General features: G+C 49.5%; 1 protein-coding gene across 6 annotated transcripts in view; it reads right to left on the bottom strand.

Annotated features, from left to right (window-relative positions):
* Positions 1-437: 437 nt before the first annotated feature.
* Positions 438-25,812, bottom strand: part of LOC129385670 (uncharacterized) — a 124,726-nt gene continuing 99,351 nt past the window's right edge. For all 6 annotated transcript variants that reach the window (XM_055072555.1, XM_055072557.2, XM_055072559.2 and 3 more), the window contains one exon: positions 438-601. In XM_055072555.1, coding sequence (XP_054928530.1) covers positions 465-601 — 137 coding nt within the window. In that variant the 3' untranslated portion in view covers positions 438-464. The remainder of the gene's footprint in view (positions 602-25,812) is intronic.

The following is a 25,812-nucleotide window of genomic DNA, read 5'->3' as shown; positions in this document are numbered from 1 at the left end:
TCTCGTTCGCGCATGTTTCGATTGTCGTGGTTTGCGACTGTTTTGTAATCTGGTAGTATGCGCGATGCGGATTGTGTAGTATGTTCTGGAAGCCTAGTGGCACCAGCGGTTACAAAGGAACCTTCGACGAGTCATGTAAACGAGCCACCATGATTGACCCGCACATAAGGCTTTCGATGACTGCCGTCTCTGCTAAATGTCTCTCTCAAATTCTTTCCCTCAATATATTGCGAAAGGAAAACACATCTTCAACTGCACTCAAATTTCGCATTATGGAGAATCTTAATCATCGGTGAGCTTTTTTTTAGCATCTCAGGCCACACCACCGGATTAACGCTTCATGAGTCATATAATACTTTTGCATGAAAAGAGTATTTCATATGATTTCTTGAAATGTCTGACAGGCCAGATTACTGGAGTACTTGAAGAAGGCACAATTATTTTGTATAAGAGTTGTCGTGAGTTTAATAGCAAGTTTTTATGTTGGTGTGATTTACTACAATCGCTTGAGACTTGCAAAATTCATTGAATATGAAGTCACAAATCCACTTGCGATTTCCGACAGCACTTTTCGGAACCCAGTATGTGCATTCCGTTTTTTCTGCAATAAAGAAGGAAACGTGTTAATTAATGGTGACAGTAGTTCCCGTTATAAAGCATCAGCTAGGAACAAATGTTATTAGGATTTGCGTAGGATAAGGAAATGCTTGATGCACATAATTTCTGCAACATTTGCCTTGATTTTAACACAATAAAGCTTGATTTCTCACATCTAGCATTTCATGGACAAACACCTAAGGTGCTTAGCGCTGTGAATTTGTATCATGGATCACCAGCTAGACCGTTCACATACTTCGATCCGGTAATATTAGACGTATTTCGAAAGTTTCTTTAGTGGTATATTCTTGTGAAGCCATCCGACTTACTCCAGCGCGTTTCTCAGGTGTGAATAAGTGTTCTGTCAAGGTGCCCTAAAAGCAGAGTTACTAAAACTTGTTTATATATGATTTTTTCTATCGCTGATAAATCTCACATTGAACTAAGAAAATCGTTTTAGGTTGTTTCGCATGTCGAGTTTCGTTATACCTATGACATCACATTGTGCTTCATCTGAGCGCATTGCGGTTCACATTGCTCAGCCGCTGAAAAAGAACGCCATTATGCGTGGCTGCGTGTTAGGCAATGACAGGGCAAAGGAAATGGAAGTTAACGCTTAGCCCAGTGTGGTCAGGAAACCATGAATGCACCCGCCCGAGTGGCAAAGATATACTTCGCAGAAAATTCACCAGGGTCATTTAGAGCGAAACGCATCTAAGTGTTGAGCTCCACCAGTTGCTAGGGCGAATCAGTGTTTGCCACGCGCATGACACCCTTCGCGAAAGTTTTTTTTTTGTTTTTGTATAGTCACGGTACTCTATATGACAAACACTGTTGAGTTTTCTGTAATGGAAGTAGAAAGTTGCTGTCCGACACCATCAATGAGAGTGCGTCTTCGTTGACGTCGACCTCAGCTTCTGCAGTAGCGGCAAGACCACTACACAGCCAACTGTAGTGTTCATGGCATTACCTCTATTCGAGAAAGCATCGTCTGCATGCTTCAAACGCAAAAAAGAGAGGAAAAATACAATACACACACATGGCAGCACTTATAAATTTCTGAAGAAGGAAGTGTCACATAAGGGGGATGAAGGTGAGTGGCGATGAGAATGGCCTTGTCAACGTGAATGGTACGGTTTCATCGTGGAAACGTGGACAAGTCCGTCGGGTACACAGAACGGGATTGACCAGTCGCGTTTCGAATCGGGGTCTATACCCAAACTTGATGTTTGGGCTGGTAGTGAACCTCGCGATGGCGAGCGTTATGCGTCTGGGAGTCTATGCATTGCTGATTCTGTATTAGCTCGCATATAAGCTTACGAGCTGTGTCTGCGAGACCGGAAACTTCTTCCACGTCGGCGGTAGTTTCGTATTGCTCGGGTCTAGCATGGTTACCTCACGGCCGTGGAGCAACCGGAAGTGAACCCAGGAGTTTCTTCAACCGCAGTGTTGAATGCGAATGTAACGTAAGGCAAAACATCGTCCCAGCTCTTACGGTCACTGTGGACATACGTGGAAAGCAAGTCAGCGATTGCCTTATGCAACCGCTCCTTACGACCGTTGGTCTGAGTATGGTATGCAGTGGCTCGGCGATGAGCTGTCCCCCTAAGCATCATGTTTTGCATCACCTGTACTGTGAAAGCTGTACCACAATCTGTTATAACTACCGCTGGTGCACCCTGCCGGAGGACGATATTGTGGATGCAGTATGTGACGTCACTCGAAATGGCTCGTAAAATAGCTCTAGTTTCGCAGTATTGCGTCAGATAATCAGTCACAACCACGATCCAGCGGTCGCCACCACAAGACTTAGCGCAGGGCCCGAGCAAGTCCATGCCAATCTATTGAAATTGTAGCGTTGGTGGTGTAACATACTTCAATGAAGCGGCCTGGCGCCGATGTGAAAACTTTCGGCGCTGGCAGTGGCGGCACGTTTTCGTGCAATGCTTGACTTCATGGGTGAGCTTGGGCCAGTAGTAGCGTTGGCGAATTCTGTCCACGGCACGCAGAGCGGACGGAACAACAGGGAAAAGTCCATTCGCTGATGGATAGAAGTTCTTTTTGTACAACGTATTGCTGCGGAGACAGAACGAAGATAGTGAATGCCGAATGTCTTTGAAAGAAGGAACTGCGGCCTTCAAGGTTGTCCATAAGTTGCCTGAGTTTCAAATCGTTCCGCTGTTGTTGAGCCAAGTCGGACATATTGACAGCGCAGACGAAACGACCGTCGTCATCGGTACCACTTCACACCGTTGCAAGTAGAGCACCCGAACGAGTCAGCATCAGCGTGCCTCCAGTCCGATTTGTAAACGTTCTTGCGTCAAATTCTTGCAGGCGAATGCTCCATCTGGCAAGAGGACCTGAAGGGCCTTTAAGGTTTGCTAGCCAACAAAGGGCATTGTGGTCGGCAACCACTCTGAATGAACTGCCGTATAAATATGCTCGAATCTTATCTATCACAAGGACGACCGCTAAGCATTCCCTTCCGCTACTGGAGTAGTTGGTTTCTGCAGATGTTAAGGTTCGGCTAGCATAAGCGATATCATTTCAACGCCGTCTTGCCAATGGATGAAGACTGAACTAAGAGCCATGCTGCTAGCATCATTGTGCAGTTCAGTGTCGCCATCTTTATCAAAGTGTCCAAAAAAGGTGGTGTTTGGAGGCGCTGCTGACTTTCGGAGAATGTGTCCCTCTTCTCCGGTCCCCAAACAAACGGTTTCTGCGAACTTGTAAAAATGTTAAACGAAGAGTCTGTATTATGAGCAGAAGCCCAAGAAGCGGCGCACATCACGTTTGTTCGCTGCTGGTGGAAATGCTGCAACAGCCACACTTCTTTCTGGGTCTCGCCGAGCACCTGGTAACCTAAATGGCATTGCTCAGGTTTTGATGACAGGAGTGCAGGTGCAATTGCAAGGAACATGGGCTGAAGTCGTTGCAAATGTTGTTCAAATGTGCGAGAAAAAGCAACGACGTCATATAAATACAAGGGACACTACTCCCATTTGAGGCCTGACAGATGGTGTCTATCATCCATTGGAAAGTCACAGGTGCTGAGCATAATTCGAAGGGCAGCACCTTAAATTCGTACAGGCCATCAGGAGTTACGAAAGAAGTCGTTTCGCTATTTCGACATCTTTTTTCTTCATCCTGTTCAGTTTGAGTTTCTCCACAAGAAACTGAAGTGTGGCTTCCTTCTTATTGAGAAGTACAAAGGGGGACGCCGATTAGCTGGTTGGGTGTTGAATTATGTCGTCGTCTATCATTTGCTTCACATGACAATCGATCACCTCTTGCTGCTTTTTTGACACGCGGTAGGTGTGCCGACGCCAGCGATGTTCGGTCGGGTCCGTTATAATACAGTGCTTCGCAAAGAAGATCTGTGTTACTTCTGAGATGGATGCGAAAAAATAACTGAACATGCATACAATACTTCGTATTCGCTCTTTCTGTGTGGTTGAGAGGTCAGGGCTTACATCGACTGTACTGACGACGACGGTGTTACGCTTAACGGCTGCAGAAAGCACAGCAAGCGTATGAGATTGCATCCCCAATCTCTTCAAAGTGAGTAATACCCATTTGCTTTTCCAGGTGTTGGTACTCGCCGCGGAAGGTCGCCGCTAAAAACTCAATCATTTGGCGGTTCAGTTGAATACTGCCAGGCAAGACACAGACTAGCCAAGCCAAGAGCACCGACATGTTTTCTTCAGCGACGCCGCTATTACGGTCGCAGTCACTTTCAACAAATATGAACATACCAGTTCCCGGCGGAAGTGTCATACTGTCATCAAGAAAAACGCAGTGCTGCCTTGTGCGTTTTACTATCTCGCAGCGCTGCGGCGTAGTTGTCGGAAAACGTTGTAATCAGCTTCCGAATATTGCGACAGCACCGCGCTCGCAAAGAAAATTTATCCCAAGGATGACTTTCGGCGAGCAGCCGCACAACACGATAACAAAAGCAACGTATGTTGAATGACGGATTTGAAGCCTGGGAGTGCATCTCCCAATCGGCGTCAAGAGATGACCACCTGCTAGCTGGAGGTTTGGCCCAAGCCACGGTGTCTGAAGTTTTCTCAAGCAGCAGCTAGTCGGCAGTCATAACCGAATAACTGGAGGCTGTGGCCACGAAGGCAGTGACCGGGTAGTTGGCGACATGAATGGGGATGTCTGCGGAAACACTTTTTGTAGTCGACGGCATGAGGCTGTGAAAGGGAATCGTTGGTGATCGGCTGGCGTATCGGGTAAGGATATTGTTTTATAGAGCCGTCAACAGCGGCTCCATGCCCGGAGTTCACTGCTCCTAGGTTCCCAGGCTTGGGCCTGCGGACCTGATGGATCTGCTCCAACGCCTTTTGTGAATGGCAAGTTTTGGGCAGGTGACGTAGGACTTTGAGGAGATGGAGAGCCGGACTGGCGCCACGGAATAGTCGGGGACTGGTGGCTCGCCAAGTATTCGACAATAGCTCGGGGACGCTCACCATCAGGGTGTGAACTTGCGTCTGGGCTAAAGCTAGGAAGGGCTGCCTGGCGGTATGTGCACTCTCTGTATAGGTGACCTGCTTTGCCACAATGGTAGCAGAGTCGCTGATTATCGGGAGTGTGCCACACACTGGATTTCCGCACGTTTAGACTTGGGTTTGCCTAAGGCAGAGGGCACGAAAAGTACTGAGGACTCGAGGAGTACAGTGTCGTCTCTTGCGTGCGTGGACGGGATGGATAGCCGACTGCTGGCATAGGAGCTCTGAAGGCTTCGGCGTCCGTCATGGGAAGGGCTTCTGCTGGTGGCGCGACCAGCGGTTCTACCAATTCTCTGAGCTCTTCGCGAACCACATAACTTAAAGCAGTCACATGGAATTGAGAAGACATTGGCTGAACTTGTTGCAGCTGCTCGCTTACAATACTGCGCACGAGCTCCCTGAAGGTCGTCAAATCAGGGGTGGCCATGTACTACGACAGAAATGGAAAATTACTTGGGCGCCCGTACTGCGACGATCGCTTCCGTAGTGCACGCTCCATCGATTCTGCGTCGTTGGGAAATTCGGCTACGGTACCTGGCCGAATGTGCACCAATCTGCGAAGAACTACTCTTTCACGCCCTGTATCAACAAGCGTACTGTTTTTTTTCTGTCACTCCGGTATCCCCGCGTCGGAATAATCGCGACATGTCCTCAACGTACATGGCGACACTCTCATTTGCTCATTCATTTCCGGAACTAAAAGCACGTTCTTTTTTGCTCCGTACACCCGTAGGCATTGCACAGCTGTCCCCAAAAATCTTGCCAGGTCGTCAAACGAGCTTTGTAGTTTTCAAACCGGATGCGCGCCGAATCCTAGAGTACGAAGTAGACATACCGGAGCTTCCGGTGGTTGTTCCATTCATTCGCGCCGGCAACTCTATTGTGGTGGTCCAGCCAGGCACAATATGCTCGAACTCGTCTCCGTCAAATGACTTTGGGATTCGTGACGTGTTGAAAATCCACGCAGCAGGCTAGTGGTGGTCTCTTCAGCCTGGCTGCTCGTTGAACTGGTTGTAATGGAAGTACACTTTACTGTAAGAAGGTCCAGTTCTGGCGGTAGTCCTAGATGTCGTCGGCTGCGCCGAAAGTCAGCACTTACGGAATCTTGATCGAATTGCAGAGCTTCGTGTTGGTCGTAGTGCATGGAACAGTTTACGCAGCACTCAACCAGTGTAACTATTATATATATGGCAAAAGCTATTGAGCCTAATCTAATGGAACCAGACAGTTGCCGTCCGACACCTTCAATGAGAGTAGGCCATCGTCTTAGTCAACCTCAGCTTTTGCAGAACAGGCAAACCCAGAACGCAACCAACTGTTAGGCTGGTGCCAATAATATGGAACAAAGCTGTTAGGTCATACCCACGTGTGCACTGCTCTCGTTTCAACTGCTGAAGTGACTAGCGCAAGAATGGATACGGGATACCAAAAAGGCGAAAAGGACAAGCACAAACTGGTGTTTATTACAGAAAGGTATGTTTGTACACTTTCGCGCATTTGATTATAATCAGTTACAATCGTGCAAGACAACATGATCATGACAAATGACAAAGCGGCCTTCCCCATAGAGACCCCAAATATGCAAATTCTTTAACAGTGAACGCTAGGGATGGTTTGCTAACGCAGTTGCCTTCTGCGATAGCCGCTGCCTCAATGATGAGTCTAGTGTTTTCTTGCGCGTTCGTTGCTATTATTTCTGTTTCTTCAATGATTGGAGGACCATCGCACTCATCATCATCATCGTCAGCCTATTTATAGTTCAGGACAACATTCATCTGGGCTAGATGGTGCATACTTGAATTGGGAAGGAACAGCGCCAACTAAGACGATCACGAGAGGGAGAACGACACAGGACAAGCGCCAACGTATCTTGCATAGCATGTTGATGCAACAATGATGGTAACGATGGTATTCATGGCATTCGATGCCAGTCAAAAGAAGAAAGATGGCTCGATTCGTTTCTGTGTGGACTATCGTCGCCTCAAAAAGATTACAGGAAAAGATGTCCATTCTCTTCTGCGCATAGATGACGCCCTGGATGGCCTACATGGCGCCGAATTCTTTTCTTCTCTGGACTTGCGATCAGGCTGCTGGCAAGTCTGAGTGGATCAATCCGACCGCTCGAAGACAGCTTTCATTAAGTCTGATGGCCTGTATGAGTTTACAGTAATGCCATTCGGCCTCTGCAATGCGCCCACGACATTCGAAAGGATGATGGAAAATATTCGGCGAGGCCTCAAATGGAAGACGTGTTTGTGTTATTTGGACGGCGCGCTAGTTTTCCCCTGATTTCACCACTCTCCTCTCTCGTCTAACGCGAAGTCCTTACTTGCCTTGCCAACACCAACCTTCAACTTACCTTAAAAAAGTGCCGCTTCGTAGCCCGCCAGCTGACCATACTTGGCCATGTCACGTCCTTCCCGACCCTGAAAAACTTCGTGCTGTCGCAGAACTTCCGCTGCCGACTACTGTGAAAGAGCTCCGAAGTGTTGTCGGTCATTGCTCTCATTTTCGGCGCTTTGTGCGCAATTTCGCCTGCATCATCGCTCCCCTGACAAAGCTCTTGGCTGGCCCTGGTGACATTCGCGATAGGACTCTGGCATGTAACCAAGCCTTCACCACTTTGCGTCGTCTGCTTACCCCATCGCCTGTTCTACGCCACTACAATTCGAGTGCGCCGACCGACGTTCATACGGAAGCCAGCGGTGTTGGTCTTGGAGCCGTCCTTGCAGAACGCAAGCCTGGCATTGCGGAATACGTGGTTCCATATGCGAGCCGTGCCCTCACGAAGGCAGGAACCAATTATTCTGCCAGAGAAAAAGAATGTTTGGCTATAGTTTGAGCCTTACACAAATTTCGTCCTTAATTGATTGACCATCCATTCGACGTTGTGACAGACCACCACGCACTCTGCTGGCTTGCGTGACTCAAAGACCCGTCGGGGCGTCTTGGACGTTGGGCTCTTGGGCTACAAGAACTTGACATTCGCGTCATCTATCGCTGCGGGCGTCAACATTCTGATGCAGATGCGCTGTCCCGATCGCCTATGCAATCACACAAAACGCCACCCTCATCCGTGGAGTGCCCGGTTGCTACGCTTGCTGTTACTGACATGCCGTCTGAATGGAGAAAGGATCCGTTGATTGTGTCTCTCATTGACATTCTTAACCTTTCTTCAATGTCTACATACCCTCGAGCCCTTCGTCGCCAGGCTCCCCATTTCGTGCTACGGGACGCCATCTTCTACCGCTGAAACGATCAGTGAGATGTTCGCAAATGGTAGCTAGTCATCCATCGCCATTTGCGTTCCGAGATATGCAGGTATTTCAACGCCGACCCACAACAAGCTCATGCTGGCGTCCTGAAAACCTACGAGCGGCTACGCCAGCGGTACTACTGGTGCGGTATGCATTCTTATGTCCGCAAATGCATTCAGATGCATTCAGTCATATGCAGCCTGTCAGCGACGCAAAACCTCTCCTCATACGACAGGCCCTCTGCAACATTTACCATGTCCTGCAACGTCCTTTTGACCGGGTTGGCATTGACCTTTATGGGCCTCTTCTACGCACTGTTAACGGAAATAGTTGGATAATTGTCGCAGCAGACCACGTCACAAGATATGCCGAAACTGCTGCACTTGCTTCGGGTGCTGCTCGTCGCGACGTCGCCGCATTCATCTTACGGTATTTGATCTTACGGCACAGCGCACCGCAAGAACTGCTCAGCGACCGAGGCCATGTCTTCTTGTCCGAAGTTATTACCGAGCTACTCGCCGCGTGCCGCGCTATTCAGCTATACCACTAGGGCGCATCACCCACAGACTAACGAACTAACGGAACGATTCAATCGCACTCTTGGTGAGATGCTCACCATGTATGTTGCGTCTGATCATTCCAATTGGGACGAGGTCGTACCTTTTGTGACGTACGTATATAATGCGGCCGCTTAGGCTACCACAGGCTGCTCAGCATTTTTTCTTCTTTATGGACGTGAACCATCCCACACCTTCAACACCGTACTACAGCCGCGTCAGGTCAGGGAGGAACCTTGTAGCAATCCTCTCTCTTACATGCGTGACTATGCAAAGAACGAATAAAATTTGGAGTCGGAAATCTCGGAGCGTAGACATGCTAGAATTCTTCCAAGTGGGACTCTCTAGAAACACGACTGCATCGAACTATTCCATAAAAATGCATACATTCTGCAGTAAAAAAAGTTGATTATTAAATTTTAGTTAGTTGGGCTGGTGACAGCGATAACTATTATCCCACTTTGTGTCATCCTGGTCGCATAAAGTATTTCCACAGGTGGTCTTCGCGTGCCTCCCAGGGCCTGGTGCGTGACCATCTCCGTGGCGCCAGCTGCAGCTCTGGCGTTCGCTAAGGCTCCTCCTCTGTCACCGTTTTCAGGTATGGCAAGGGACACGGGGCGGTGAGGCTTCCTACGCGTTTTTGAGGCTCCCGGCGCGGCCGGTGGAGAAGGGACCTGTAGGCGCGTTTAATGCATCAACGCAATACAGACATGCATCAACGCCGCAAGCTGTCGAAGCACGGAGACTACGCGTGGCTCCAAACACGGCGGCGTGTCCACGTCTAGCGACACGGAGACGTCGGAGGGTGACAACAACTGGACCGTTGACCGCCAAGGGAGCCGCCAAGGCACGCGACTGCAAGCTGCCTGCGACGCCGTCGTGCGAAGACACTCATCCGTCCTTTCAGTCGTCCGCTACGGACAGCGTTGTCCGAATTGTGCGGCGCGAAATTGAGGCTGCGTCGCCATCTTCTTTCGTACGTCCTTCGGAGAATACTCAGTCGACAATCTCCCTCATCTATCCAGTTATCCGTGGAAAACTGGCCAGTGCCGGAATTCAACCGTTGTGCTGCATAACCGACCATTCAGTTGGACCTACTGCCCTTGTTGATCGGCTTTCATCGATGTTTCCACGCAATCGGGATCCAGCCCAACGGCAAACCCGTAACTATAAGCCCACCTGCTTCCGTTGTAGGGGCGAGGGGCACATTTTTCGCTATTACCCTTATTGTCAGCCCTCGGTTTCACGCTCCACATTTTACTACAGCCACAATGACAGCCAGTGCCCGCGACATTATGCTCTAAACAACCCGACATACCGTGTCTGCGGCCCTACTGCTTCGCCCAGATGCTCGAGCCGTTCGCGGTCGCCACACGATCATCGGTCCTGCTCGCCCCCGCCCCGTCGTTTATGATCGCAGCAGGCTTCTGTACACCGATGGATGCAGCCCCGAGAGGTGACGCTGCATTGGACCGCCGACCTGCAAATTCTCTCCTTACCTTGACTACAGGTCAGAACCTAATCGCCGTGGAATCAGAGACCCTACCTGTGATGGCCCTGATCGATCGACATCTTCGCACACATCTCACTCAAGAGCACTGACCTCGAGAAGCGGCTCAAGGGCTCACACCTGCCGAGTCCCTCGTATTACGAGTAACTGATGGGGGAACTCCCGCGGTTCTAGGAATGTGTGACGCTTGCGTCATTGTTGGCGGTTGCCACACATCCGGTTTGCTCCATGTATTTCACCAGTGTCCTTACAACGTGATCCTTGGCCTTGATTTCTTATCTGCGCACTCACCTATATTTGACTGCTCGGCTTGTGTAGTCCAACCTAATTTGCCTGGTGTCACCGGCCTTCCAGGCACAGTGCCAATCCAGCTCTGTTGTGCAGACTTTGTTCTTCTACCACCGCAGCTACGATACGTATAACTGCTGTGCCCAACCCCTGTGCACATGATGGTAACTTTGTCTTAAATCCCTGTATTAGTGCCTTACCTTCGCACATAGTGTTGTTCCCTCACATCGTTGTCACCATATTGGCCAACAGAACTTCCCTTCCGCTACCGAATTTTGAATTCTACCCTCCGGTACTGTCACCGTTGCATGAGAACGAACTTTATTCCCGCTCGTCTCATCCATCTTCTACCAACTCTTCCTGCGCCTGCAATGCTCTCTCTACAACGTCACCTCCAGCGCACGACGACATTACCAAGATGATAGTTCTGGGCATTTCACCGGTAAAACCAACGATGTTCAGGTGCTCGCAGCTTATTCCGACATTCTTGACATGCACGTTCGGCCTCTGGGATAAACCTTGCTTGTGCGGCATCGAATACACACCGGCGATGCACCGCCTACTCACAGATCGCCCTTTCGCAGGTCACACGCCGAGCCACACATTAAACAATCGTCGAGCCCGTGGGTGACTCTTGTGGTTTTGGTGAAAAGAAGGACCACAGGTGAATGTTCTGTAGATAATAACGGCAACAAGATAACAAAGACGGATGTATATCCACTGCCACGCATAGACGACGCTTGGATTGCCTACAACGTGCGACGTAGTTTTCAGCAATACACCTGCGCTCCGCTTACTGGCAGATTGCCGTCGATGACACGGAACTTGAGAAAATTGCATTTGTTACTCCTGATGGGCTTTATCTATTTTAAGTCATGCCGTTCATGTTGTTCAATGCTCCAGACACCTTCGAGCTCTCTTGCGCAGCTTTAAGTGGTCTATATGCATGTGTTACCTCGACGACGTCATCGTGTTCTCGCCGACCTTCGCGACACACCTTAAACGCCTTTTGTCTATTCTTTTAGCCTTCCGTGCAGCTGGGCTACAACAGAATTAATGAAATGCCACTTTGGTGTTTGACGTCCGCCCCGTTGCCGCAAATGTTCATGATGTTCTCGATCTTCCTGTACCAACCTGTGCCAAGAATGTCCGAAGCTTTGTAGGCTTGTGCAATTAGTTCCATCGATATGTGCGAAATGTTGCGTACATTCATCGGCCTCTGACTGATCTTTGTAAAGAGAGGTGCCCACTTTTCATGAGGTCCTGACCAAGCTGCTTGCTTCAAACGCTTTCTCCCCCTACCCACTACTACGCCAATCCTTGCTCGCTGTGAACCATATGCCCCTACAGACGTCCTTACACATGCTAGTGGCTATGGTATTGGCGCTGTTCTAGCTCAACGTGGGGATGACAAGATATTGCGCGTGCAAGTCGCCTGCTATACCACACTTAATGCAATTACTCTATTACAGCGAGCGATTTCTTCACACCCATATAGGCAGAGAGCAAACTCCGGCCGTAGTCATACGGCTGACCTTTCAGCTTTACTATCGACAATCATGCTCTCTCTTGGCTCTCGACACTTGAAGATCCTATGGGTGACCTACGTAGCTGAACACTACGTCTTCAGAAATTCACCTACAGAGTGGTGTACAAATTTGGTAGGCTACACCAGAATGCAGATTGCTTGTGTCGGTCTCCGGTATACGCTCCAGGCTCCACTGATGCATCTTCTGGAATATTCACGCTCTCCGTCATCCTCGACATCGGCCAGGAGCAAGAACGTGATTCATCTTTGTACAACCTCGTCTACCGCCTCTCTTGTGACACATCAGATCCTTCGCATAGCATGTTGCTCATTTTAGACGGCATCTTATACCGCTGAAATATTCCACCAGAAGGAAACGGACTGCTGATTGTCGCTTCCTCTCATCTCAGGGACGCTGTACTCGCGCAAGTCAGTGATGTGCCCAATTCTGGCCACCTGGGTGTTGCCGGGACGTACGGCCGTGTTCAGCGGCAATTCTTCTGGCCTGGGCTTTCTGGCCTTTGCTTCCCTCCAGAACCCTTCAGCCAATTTATATACCCCATCGAACCATTTTATCGCGTTGGACTCGACCTGGTGGGCCCTCTCCCTACCTAAAGAGCTGGAAATAAGTATATTGCCGTTGCAACGGATTACTCAACCCGCTACGCCATCACATAAGCCAACAAGACCAGTCGCGCTGCGTACGTCGCAGACTTCCTGCTCCAAGACATCATCTTACACCAGGGAACTCCTCTCCAGCTTCTCACAGACAGGGGCCGCTGCTTTTCATCTAGTGTTATCAAAGATATACTTCGCTCTTGTGCCACGAAACACAAGTCAATGACAGCATATCACCCTCAAACGAACGACCTCACTGAACTCCTGAACCGAACACTTACAGATATGCTCTCGAAGTGTGTCTCCTCATATCATCGTGACTGGAATGCCACCCTCCAATTTGTGACGTTCACGTACAACTCATCACATCACGGTACCCCTCTCGAATCGCCCTTCTATCTCCTCTTTGGACGTGACCCGACAGTTCCTTTGAACACGCTCCTGCTAACTGCTCTCGAGTCCCCTTCTGAGTACTCTCGCGACGCCATAGCTACAACCGGTAAGGCACGCCAGATTGCCTACTGTCGCTTTCCTGGGTGGAAGGCGAGACAGAAATTTCTTTATTGCAACTGTCATCGCGATGACCAGTTTTCTGCCGGTGACCTCGTCCCCCTCTGGACGCGTTCACGATGTGTGGGCCTATCGAAAAAACTGCCCTCACGTTACTCTCGCCGTTACCGCGTCGTCCGACAACTGAGTGATATCTCTCATAAGATAACTCCTGCCGAAGCTTCCCCGTGATTGACGTCATCTGATGCCGTCCGCGTGGGTTGTCTCAAGGGGTACCGTGCTGCCGCCATCTAGCAGGCGCCGTGTTGGCGCTTACGTCGTCGGGTGTCATGGTGCCACGAAAGCGAATAAGAAGACAGTCACCAACGAGATGAAAGGGCCGACGCACTGGGTCTAGCCCATCGTTCCACCGTACTGGTTGTACCGGCCATATCTTCTGCAGAGTAAACACGGTCCCATTTAATCTTATACCTCTGCCCGTTTCAATATCTTGCAAAGGGAGCGCAGATTTGGTTCGGGAAAAGGAGACGAGACAGCAAACACACTCGTTTTTTCGAACCACTGCTGGACTACCCATTACAAACTAAATTACTATGTCTTCTGAAGTTCCCTATTCTTTACATCAGCTGAAAGCCTTCTATGAGACAACCCACACATTTGTAAAACGGCCTATTGGCATAATGCTCACACATTTCAAACGGGGTCCGGCGTACAAACGCTGTGACAACGCGACGCCTAATTTTCCACGGTGCCAAGCCTTTACTTTTAGTTTTTCTCTGGATAATCCGTTGAAGTAGTGATTGTGCTGCAGACGCTATATATATATATATATATATATATATATATATATATATATATATATATATATATATATATATATATATATATATATATATATATGTGTGTGTGTGTGTGTGTGTGTGTGTGTGTGTGTGTGTGTGTGCGCACTTATTACCACGACCTTGACACAACTGACAGTAACTCGCAGCAATTTCATGCAACATGCTAGGCAAGTTGGCTCGTTCCAAAAAGAACAACGACGAAGGTGACAGGACAGCTTCATAAAAAGGTCTATAGCGTCGACCGAAGTCTTTTGTGGTTTTGTTTGTGACAAACTGTTGGAGGGGCAGGGCAGGCATCTATGTACTCTGTCCGCCAGAAACTGGAACAGACCACGGCAAGCCAGACACAGGAGACATACGGGACGGGACAGCTTCCTGTGTCTGTGGTTCTCCACACGTCACACTAGCCGCGGCCGTTCCACAGTGAGCCTCTTGAGGACGTGGAAGACTGGCTCGATGACTTCGATCGTGTGGCCGCCGTCAATTATTGGGATGAACCCAAAAAGTTTAGGAACGTGTACTTCGCCCTAGAGGACTCTGCCCCAAAATGGTTCCGTAACCACGAGCCATCCATCACCCCTCGCTAAGAATTTCAACAGAAGATACGCGATACGTACAACAGCCCCGCCAGAAAAGAGCGAGCAGAGTAAGCCCTTGGCAGTAAGGTTCAAACGCCGAATGAAAGCGTTGCCATGTTCGTAGAGGTCATCTCACAGTTTTTCAAGCGTGTTGACCCTGGCATGACGGAAGCTATGAAGGTCCGCCTGCTGATGGGTGCAGTTAAAGAGAAGCTGTTTGCTGGACTGAGCCGAAGGTCTCTAGCTACAGTAGCTGAGTTCGTCAGTGAGGTCACAACAATGGAGCGAGCCCTTCAGCAACGCTCCTCCGTCTGCAATCGCCAAATCAGCCTGGAATTAGCATCTTCTATCTCGTTACCCTGTGACACAGTTGCGCTTCGAGAGCTTTGTGTAGTGTCGTGCGTGAGTAGCTCGATCGACTACAGAGAGTGCCATTTCAGCCGACCGTAACATGCCTCACAGACATCGTCTGCGAAGAAGTCCGCCGGCGGCAAAGACACTTTTGCAAACCAGACCTAAAGCAGTGAGGCTACCTGCGCAGCCCGTGAACCAGCGTAACCCATCTTCTTCTTAAGAAGGGCTGTGCTACTTCCAGGGCCAAGCTTCACATACAAATATGTACGAGTCCGGGAGCCCCCGAATCAATACGCGAATGACAGACGTGTGGCGCATACCTGAGCATCAGCCACTCTGCTTCCACTGTGGTGAAGCGGGCCACTTGTTACCGTGCCTGCTACTACCGCAGAACAGGTCTCCAGGGCTATCCCCCCGGCGCTTGTCGCTCACGTGAGAGAGAGCGCCCGAGGGAAATCCACCAATATCTGGGCAGTCAAACTTCGTTGCCGTACACGGCGTTCCCATCATTTGAATAAGCCCTGCCAACGACCCGATCTTCGTCTCCGAAGAGGCGCCAGTCACGATCACCACCTCCTCGACGATCGGCGTCACCTAGCCGCAACACTATGTCCTCCACTTCCGTGGGCAACAGGCCCACGAGCCCATGTAGGGGAAACTAAGAACAGCGACCTCCGAGGGTGAGGCCGCTGTCCAACGCACTTCGAAAGATCCTCCGCTGCGACACCCCGGCGACGAAGTCGACGACGACGACGATAGCGATGACGACGACGATAAAGATGACAACGACGACTGCGTACCATCGGCACCTTCTTTCGAAAACCGTGAACCTGTTTCAGCCGACATAATCATTTCTGTAGATAACCGCCCGGTAACCGCTCTTGCATATACTGGTGCCGATTATTTTGTTATGAGCAGACAACTGGCTACTGCACTTCGCAAGGTGACGGCACAGTGGCCAGGACCTAAGCTCCGTAAAGCCGGCAGTCATGTTCCCACGCTGATCGGCAAATGCACTGCGAGGGTATAAACTGGTGAGGCCACATTTGTCAGCTCAATAATTATACTGGCAAAGTGCTCTAGCGAGGTCATACTTGGCATGGACTTTCTTCGGGAGTACGGCGCCGTCGCAAACCTTCGCGAGTCGCTTGTCACTTTCTCCAGCGCACGCGCACCTCATTCGACCTACTATCATCCACAGTCCACGGTGTTACGTGCTTCAGGTGACTGCGCTACTTTACCACCGCGGAGTACTACGTTGATCACCGTAGAAACAGGCGATGATCCTCCCCATCTCAGATTCGCTGAAGGCAATCTGTCGGTTTGTTGGCTCGACAGGTTTGCGTAGCCCACGGCATCTTGCAGTTGTCGTCATGGACTGCTCAGATTTTAGGGACTTATTTCAGTCATGAATTCCAGTATTCGCCCCACAAACTGCCATCACCCATTTGGAGCCAGTCAATGACTATCCTGCTTGTTTAACTGTAGGACACAATTATAGAGATTCTAACTGTGACGTACCAGCCAAAAGCAAACTTGATGTGACTTCTAAATTATCAGGTGAACAACAAGCTAGCATTCTAAACCTTTTACAGTCTCTTGCGGACTGTTTCGCTTCAACGTCGAAGGTCAAGCAAACGCATATCACGAAACACAGAATTATTACAAGTCCCAATGAAAAACCCGTGTGCCAAAGCGCCCGCCGTGTTTCCCGTAAAGAGCAAGACGCCATGCCAAGTGAAATCCAATAAATGATTTCCGGCGACACCATAGAGCCCTCCTCCAGTGCATGGGCGTCACCTGTGCTTGTTGTGAAAAAGAAAGACGGTACAATGCGTTTCTGTGTTGACAATTTTACGAAGAAGGACGTTTATCCCGTTCCCCGCATCCACGATTCTTTGGACTGCCTTCAACATGCCCGATTCTTCTCATCGATGGACTTCCCAGCGGCTACTGGCAAATCGAGGTTCAGGACCGTGACCGCAAGAAAACCGCATTTGTTGCGCCTGATAGACTCTACGAATGCAGGGTCCTTCCTTTCGGATTGTGCTCTGTGCCTGATACATTTCAGCGCATATCAGGTCTGAAGTGGCAGTCATGCCTGATGAATTTACATGATATTGTTGTGTTGTCATAAACTTTTGAGCGTCACCAGCGCTTACAAGCAGTTCTTGACGCGATTCGTACTGCTGGCCTGTCTCGAAAGCCTGAAAAATGCCATTTCGGGTATGACGAACTCAAATTTTTAGGCCATGTCGTCAGCTACAAAGGCATTCGACCAGACCCCGACAAAACCATTGCCGTTGTTTCGTTTATAACACCTTCGAACAAAGAGGAACTCCGCCGTTTTCTAGGGCTTTGCAGACGCTATATACGCTTCGTGGCTAACTTTTCAAGGATAGCCCTATCTTTGCAACGGTTAAAAAGGGTAATGTTCCGTTTGTCCGGGAGCAGGATCAACAAGAGGCCTTCTGTGAACTCCAGAAACGTCTGCACACACCTCCAGTTCTAGTACAATTTGACGAATACAGTGATACCGAGTTGCACACGGAGGCCAGCAACGTTGGCCTTTGTGCCGTCGTTGTACTGTCGCAAGATGGAGCCGAGCGCGTCATTGTGTACGCAAGCCACACTTTGTCTCCAGCTGAAAGAAACTATTCCACTACGGAGGAGGAATGCTTGGCTGTTGTGTGGGCAATTGCTAAGTTTCGGCCATATTTGTACGGCCGGTCGTTTTGAGTTGTGACAGATCACCACTCATTGTGCGGGCTCGCCAATTTGAAGTATCCATGTGGCCGTCTTGCACGCTGAAGTCTTCGGTTACAAGAATACGATATGACGATAGTGTTCAAGTCCGGGCGTAAAAACACCGACGCCGACTGCCTGTCGCGTGCTGCATTTCAGCCGTCATCATTCGACGTTGATAAAGAGGACGCATTTCTTTCCATTATTCCAGTGTCCGACATCAGCAAACAACAGCGCGATGATTCAGTACTCCGGCCTCTCATCGACCAGAGCCGCCTGGTATGTTCGTGCGCAAGTTATCCTGATTTTTTCTCCTCGATGGCTTCTTCTACAATTTGGCTTTTCACTCGACCGCAACCGCCTGCCTTCTTGCAGTGCCGTCCACACTACGTGACATCCTGCGGGCCTCTCTCGCACGGACGTTTTCACGCATACGGCAAAAGGACTTCTGGCCTAACCATCGCCGTGGCGTAAAGCAATACGTGAAGACAAGCGGTGATTGCCAGGGACGCAAACCACCACCCGTGCGTCCCGCCGGCTTCACCATGCCGTTGGTCCTCCGCAGATTCCTTTTCAGCAGGTTCGCATAGATTTGCTTGGGCCATTCCCCATGTCGAGGGCTGGTAACCCTTGAATTGCTGTTTCCAGAGAATACCTTACTCGTTACATTGAAACCCGAGCTCTCCCACGAGGCACTGCTAATGACATTGCGACCTTCTTTGTACCTGCCATCATGCTCCGCAAAGGTACTCCAACAGTGGTTATAACCAACAGGGCAGAGAATTTACAGCGCAGCTCACAGAAAATATCACGAATCTCAGTAGTACAGTTCACCGCAAAACCACTGCTTACCATCCCCAGACGAATGGGCTTGCAGAAAGGCTGAACAAAACGATCACTGATATGACTTCCATGTATGTTAACGTCGACTACAAACACTGGGACGACGTTTTCGCATATACTGGCGTTCAAGAAATTACCGACTTCACCCCTTTTCACTTGGTGCATTACCGGGAAGCTGTAACAACGTTGGACACATTGCTCTTCCCCACCCACTGTTTTGATGTTGCCACTGATGCTGCCGAATTCGCTTGATGCGGCGAAGAGGTGAGTCAGCGCGCACGAATGCGTATCCGCTACCAACAACGCAACGACACCGACCGATGCAATCTTCGTCACCGAGATGTCACTTATCAAGCCGGTGACAAAGTATGGGTGTGGACACCGATACGCCAGCCTGGTCGGTCGGAGAAACTTTTGCCCCGTTACTTTGGACCTTATAGGATTGTTCAACGACCTGGCGACGTCACATACGAGGTGATTCCTGAAGGACAAGGCACCACTCGCCGTCGCCTACGCCCACGCCTGTCCGATGTCGTTCACGTCCCTAGGAAGAATCTACACTACTCCTGCTGACCGCAAAGCTCTACCCCTATATCACCATCTACGTCTTCCTTAACAGTATCAGTGTGGCAATCTCTAGTGCATAAATGTTTCCCATTGAGAAGATGCTTCTAGGGAGGGGGGTACTGCCACGACCTTGAGACAACTGACAGCCACTTGGTGCAATTCGGTGCAACATTCTAGCCATTTTGGGCTGTTCCAAACAAAAGACAACGACGTAGGTGCCAGGATAGCTTCATAAAAAGATCTATGGCGTCGACGGAAGACTTTTGTGGGTTTTTGTCTGTGAAAATATTGCTTCGTGTATCGCTGTTGGTTGTTTTGTAGGTTTGCCGCTTCTACGGAAGCTGAGGGCGACTAAATGATCAGGATGTCGACAACACTGAAGACGCCGTCTCTGTGAATGTGTCGGACTGAAGCTCTGCGATTCGTTGGAAGTTAAATTATTCTCATAATAGTAACGTGACGGGTGCATGAGGTGCGGAGTGCTCTGTTCGATTCATTGGGACCAATAGGAACTTCGAAACATCGATCGCGACACCTTCGGTGATGACATTAGGTGCAGTCGGCTACAACAAGACTACCACCAGCACTGAACCCTCTCTCAGTCATTTTGAGGAAGACGACAATCAATTCAACTCCTAACCAGGTGGGAGAGATCAGACTTCGCCTGCTCCGTGCACCCTTTCAGCTCGCCGCGAAGCTCAATGTCTTTTGACGGTGACGCCTTCGATGTTGTGAACTGGCTGCAGGACTACAATCAAGTTGCCAGCGTCAACGAGTGGGACGAGCACCGCAAGCTCTGCTTTGTCTACTTCGCCCTCGACCACTTGGCCCGCACCTTGTTTCAAAACCATGAACCTAGCTTGGCGACCTGGGGAGAATTTTGTAGCGAGCGAAGAAATACTTACGGAAGTTGGGACCGTAAACAGCAAGCACAAACCGCCCCGAATTTTACGAACCAGAGACCAAATTAAAGTGTCGCCAAGTTCGTTGAGGAGATGTCAAAGCTGTTCTGGTGAGCTGTTACAGGAATGACAATAGAAGATGCGCTTGTTGATGCGGGGCGAGAAAGAGCAGTTGATATAAGGTCTAGTGCGCAACTCAAGGATACCGTGGCCAAATTCCTGAGTGAAGCAGCAACGATAAAGCGTGTGCTACGGCAGCGGTCGTCACAGTATGAGCGCCCAAGCAACGTTAAATACCTCTCGTCGTCCATGGCAGCCCATGGTTTGACAGCCCTCAGGGAACTCGGACGCAGTATAGTAGATGAGGAGCAGTAAAAATTTAATGTAGTGCCTCTTCCAACCCACGTAACTGCTCTAAGTGATACGGTTCACAAAGATGTCAGCCGCTGGTGGAACCACTGGTCGCGCTGCCATCTGCGGTCGGTCTCCTTCGGTAGCCTTAAGAGCTCCTATGCAGGCAGTCGGCTATCCTTCCCATACTTCTACGCAACAGACGACACAGTTCTTCTCGAGGCATTTGCCTTGTACAACCCCAAGTATAAACTTTCGGAAATCCACGGTGTGCCACGCTTCCGACAATCGACCACCCTGCTACCATTATGGTGAAGCAGGTCACCTATACTGACGGTGCATGTACCGCAGATTGACCTTCGCAGGTTTTGCCCGGACGCATGTGCACCCCGGTAAAGTGAGCGTCGCCGTGCTACTGCCGAGTACTTCGCGAGCCATTAGTCCACGACTGCTTCGCGGCCTCAGTCCCGCTCTTAATCTCATCGACGCTCTAGGTCACCCGGCCAACACACGGCGTTAGTTTATGGCGGCGGGGGCATATTGACACGTGACACGCTCGCTGCTCCTAGCTTCCCGGTGGGAAGCTAGGAGCAGCGACCGCCGGGGGTGGAGTGGCTGTTGACCGATCGATAATATATCCTCCTCCACGGATATGCCAGCCAACCACCGAAGATTGTCGCTCACAGCTGCATGGTGTCGACAACAAAAGTGCTTCTGTTCACGTGCCATTTCAGGTCGACAACTACACTGTGTTATGGGGACGGGGTTGTGTGACTTACAATAGTGTCTCGTTGGAACTCAAACCACGTTAAACATCGGAGAATGTTCAGCGGACAATGCGAGGTGGTGTAAAAAGGAATAAGAGAAGTTTAATACCTCAGATCGGGTGAGCGATGTGCTCCAAGAAAAAAGGTTCATAAACGTTCAGCTTGCATGCCTGTACGCGCAAAGGCAGAGAAAAACGACTACATGTGATGACTCGCTGGCTTTCATATACCCTCCACCATCCGGGCATCCTCATTCTCTGCGGCTCCGGGTACAGACCCTTGCCAGGACACGTCTGCTATACCTACATTGAGTGCCATGGTAGGGAAACCACTCCTTGGACTAGAGGGGCTGAAAGTAGGGCACGTCGTGTCAAACCACTCAGCGTGGAATGGGAGGGAAAGGGAAACCAGTCCTTGCCGTAGAGGGTTTGGATGCAGAACAGAGGGGAGTAGGATTTGCACATACCGCGTATGATACGTTCGCACACAGCCAACGGACATGTGTTTGCTTGTTGATGAGCGTGACCATTAGGCCTGCCGTGTCCCAAGCGTTTGGCATCCGTTCCATTGATTGTCGCACAAAGTGAACCGTCACACCAGTCACAGTCCTCGTGGATGCTGGTGCCGATTATTCTGAGTGTCACACTAGCTGTTGAATTGAAAAGTCAGGACGCCATGGCTCGGAGCAAGCCTTCGGACAGGAAGTCGTTGTCTCTCGACGCCACTTGGAAGATGCACAACGACTATCGAAATTTGTGTGTCAACGTACGATGCCTCATTCATCGTGTTACGCGAGTGCTCCCTGAAAGGCATCCTTAGGATCGATTTTCTTCGAGAGCACAGAGCTGGTATGGATCTTCGGGAACTGATCATACCGTTTTCCGACAACTACGCCGTCGTACTGCAAGATAGCAACACGCGCAAGAGAGCACTGTGTGCATCGCTGAAGGAAACCTATCGGTGCTCCTCACTCGACAGGTGTGCGTCGCCGCGGTATTATTTAACTGACTCGCACAATGACAAGGCTTTTAGTTACGAACATCAACGGCGAGTACCAACACGTGGTAAAGCAAAGCGACGTTTCTCACTTTGAAGAGATTGAGGATGCAAGAAGTTATACGCTTGCTGCGCTTTCTGCAGCCATCAAGTGCGACACCACGGTTTTTAGTAGAGTAGACATAAATTTTCAGCTGTCGGCCACGCAGAAAGACCGTATGCGAAGTATATTGCGCATTTTCAGTGACTGTTTGCACCCACGTCAAAAGTTAACCAGACCCCAACCACGAAGCACCGCAATACAACGGAACCGAGCGAACGGCCCATGCGTGAGGAGGCCTACCGAGTGTCACAAAAGGAGCAAGAGATGATTCGTTGTCAACTTGAGCAACTGTTCGACGGCCACGTAAATCAACCCTCACCCAGCCTGTTTGTGTCCCCCGTTGTACTTGTGAAAAAGAGGGACGTCACATTTTGGTTTTGTACGGATTATCGCAAACTGAACAAGCGGCGAGAAATAATGTCTACCCTCTTCTCCTTATAAGTTACTCTCCAGGTCACCTCCAGGCGACGAGATACCGGCAGATCGAAGTTGACGAACGTGATAGTGAAAAAGACTGCGCTCGTAACTCCTGGCGGCCTGTGCAAATTTAAGGTGCTGCCCTGGAATTATCCTCAGCAACTACGGCCTTTCAAATGATGATGGACACCATGCTGTCATCTCTAAAGTGGGAACCATGTTTCGTCTATTTAGACGACGTTGTTGTTTTAACGGGATGGCGTTAAGGGCCCCATATCGCAGAAAATCCGGTGTCGGCGTCCCTTCTTCAGCGTCGATCACATTTGAGCAAAAATCAGTCCGAACCACGCGCACCCAGCCACACAGACCCTCCGTGTAGCGCAATGGCGTAACTGAACGAATTGAATTTCTTAAACTAAAATGCATCAGAAAAATCGTAAAGTACTACTGACACACAACGTACAAGCATGATACCGTCATATTGTATTTGAATATAGGAGAACGTGTATGTTCTGTTACGCGGAAACTCAACGAAAATCCATTTTCCAGCGTTTGTACCATTCATAGAGGACGGGCCCTATTTCTTGCAATACCACCCAGAAGGCACTCGCCTCCTTGCATCCGCAGCCCACGCAAGAGGCCGCGTTTGTACCAGAAAGCTCGCCTTCGTACGTGGCCTTCATTGCCAGCGTTTCGCAATAAACATTACGATTACATAAGTTAGAGTTGCCAGGAAGCGTGAGAAGCAGTCGGGGATCGTTGAATGCTTTCGCGTTCCACTATTAAAGGGAAAGCTTAAGCGTCCTCCAAATTTTTTCTATGACATTTGAGCAACGCTTGCAGCGACTTCAGCGCACGTTTCTTGCAATTCGCTCAGCAGGACTATCACTGGAAACCTAGAAATGCCACTTTGGTTGTCAGGAGCAGGACTTTCTCGGCCACGTTGTTAGTCACGATGGTATTCGGCCATATCCAGAAAAAAAACATTGCTGTTACCGCGTTTCTACCACCAGCCAAAAAACGTGACCTGTGGCACTTCTTCTGCCCCTGCGTATATTACATATGTGTCGAGGATAATTATTCCGAAATCTCACAACCCTGATTTGTTAAACCCTGATTCGGTTACGGTATTGCCGAGCTCCAATATAATAAGGGCAACACTGGACTTTAGCCTACCGAGGGAACAGGCTGGCTTCAGGAAGGGATACTTTACAATGGATCACATTCATGTCGTTGATCAGGTTATCGAGAAATCCGCAGAGTACAATAAGCCTCTCTTTATGGCTTTCATACATTACGAAAAGGCATTTGATTCAGTATACATACCAGCAGTCATGGTGGCTTTACGTTATCAAGGGGCGGTATAACGTAAAGCTATTCCAAATTTTTCTATTCTAATTCTGCCATCAGCCCTCCATGATTGGTCGAAAACATTTTGGACCACCCCCACTTCGGCTATCTGTCACGTGCCGTCACGAAAACCGAAATAGCTCCCCATCTGATATGACGTGTACACACTGATTACGCATGATTTGACCGAACAAACGAAAAATAGTTTTTTCTGATTCGAAGCCTGTTCAACATTCAATGGGTCAAGGTTCAATGGTCATTGGTTCAACAGGTCAAGAGTTTTCGGGCGGCACCCACTTCATCTGCCGGTCACGCGACGTCACAAACCGCGAAAACTCACCGCGTCAAAGAGACGTGTGCGCTTTTTTCTTCACCCTGTTCAGTTTGAATTAATCCACAAAAAACCAAAGGGTGGCTGCTTTCTTATTGACAAGTACAAAGGGGGACGCCCATGGGCTGGTTGAGCGTTGAATTATGTCGTCGTCTATCATTTGCTTCACATGACAATCGATCACGTCTTGCTGCTTTTTTGACACGCAGTAGGTGTGCTGACGCAAGAGATGTTCGATCGGGTCCGTTATAATACAGTGCTTCGCAAAGAAGATCTGTGTTACTTCTGAGGTGGATGCGAAAAAATAACTGAACATTCATACAATACTTCGCATTCGCTTTTCTGTGTGGTTGAGAGCTCAGAGTTTACATCGGCTGCACTGACGACCATGGTGTCGCGTTTAACGGCTGCAGAAAGCAAAACAAGCGTATAACATTGCATCCCCAGTCTCTTCAAAGTGAGCAATAACCATTTGCTCTATATGGCTTTCATACATTATGGAAATGCATTTGATTCAGTAGACATACCAGCAGTCATAGAGGCATTACGTTATCAAGGGGCGGTATAACGTAAAGCTATTCCAAACTTTTCTATTCCAATTCTGCCATCAGCCCTCCGTGATTGGTCGATAACATTTTGGACCACCCCCACTTCGCCTATCTGACACGCGCCGTCACGAAAACCGAAATAGCTCCCCATCTGAGATGACGTGTAGACACTGATTACGCGTAATTTGACCGAACAAATGAAAAATAGTCATTTCTGGTTTGACGCCTGTTCAACATTAGCCCTCGGCTATTGGTCAAGAGTTTTCGGGCTGCACCCACTTCATCTGCCTGTCACGCCACGTCACAAAATCGCAGAAAACTCACCGCGTCAAATTGACGTGTACGCATTAAAGATGCATTAATATGCCGAACAAAACTGAATATTCTTCTGAATAGCCACAGGCTGCCCCGTTCCGATAGGCACAAACGATGCCTGCAAAAAATCACTCAGGCACTGGCTACTCGCACCTGCCGGAGAGCATGGGTTTATTTGCGTATAATAAAGCTTTCTGCGTGGCCGTGTAACGTTTTCGAGCACTTTCGGCACGCTTACATGCTCATTCTACCGACGCCTCTTTGTTGAGGATCCATTATACTGTCCTTATTAAGCTTCGGTTGCATGCTAGCACGATTTTTGACCAGTCACCGCAAGCTAAGTCAGGGTAAGCGGACCAATCGCATACGCCGGCAACACCCTCTTCATCCGGTTATCGATTTTCAGTGCAGTGGCTTGGCCCCA

Source organism: Dermacentor andersoni, chromosome 7 (assembly GCF_023375885.2).
Source record: "Dermacentor andersoni chromosome 7, qqDerAnde1_hic_scaffold, whole genome shotgun sequence".
Lineage (NCBI taxonomy): Eukaryota > Metazoa > Arthropoda > Arachnida > Ixodida > Ixodidae > Dermacentor > Dermacentor andersoni.
This window is presented reverse-complemented; position numbering and strand designations above follow the sequence as displayed.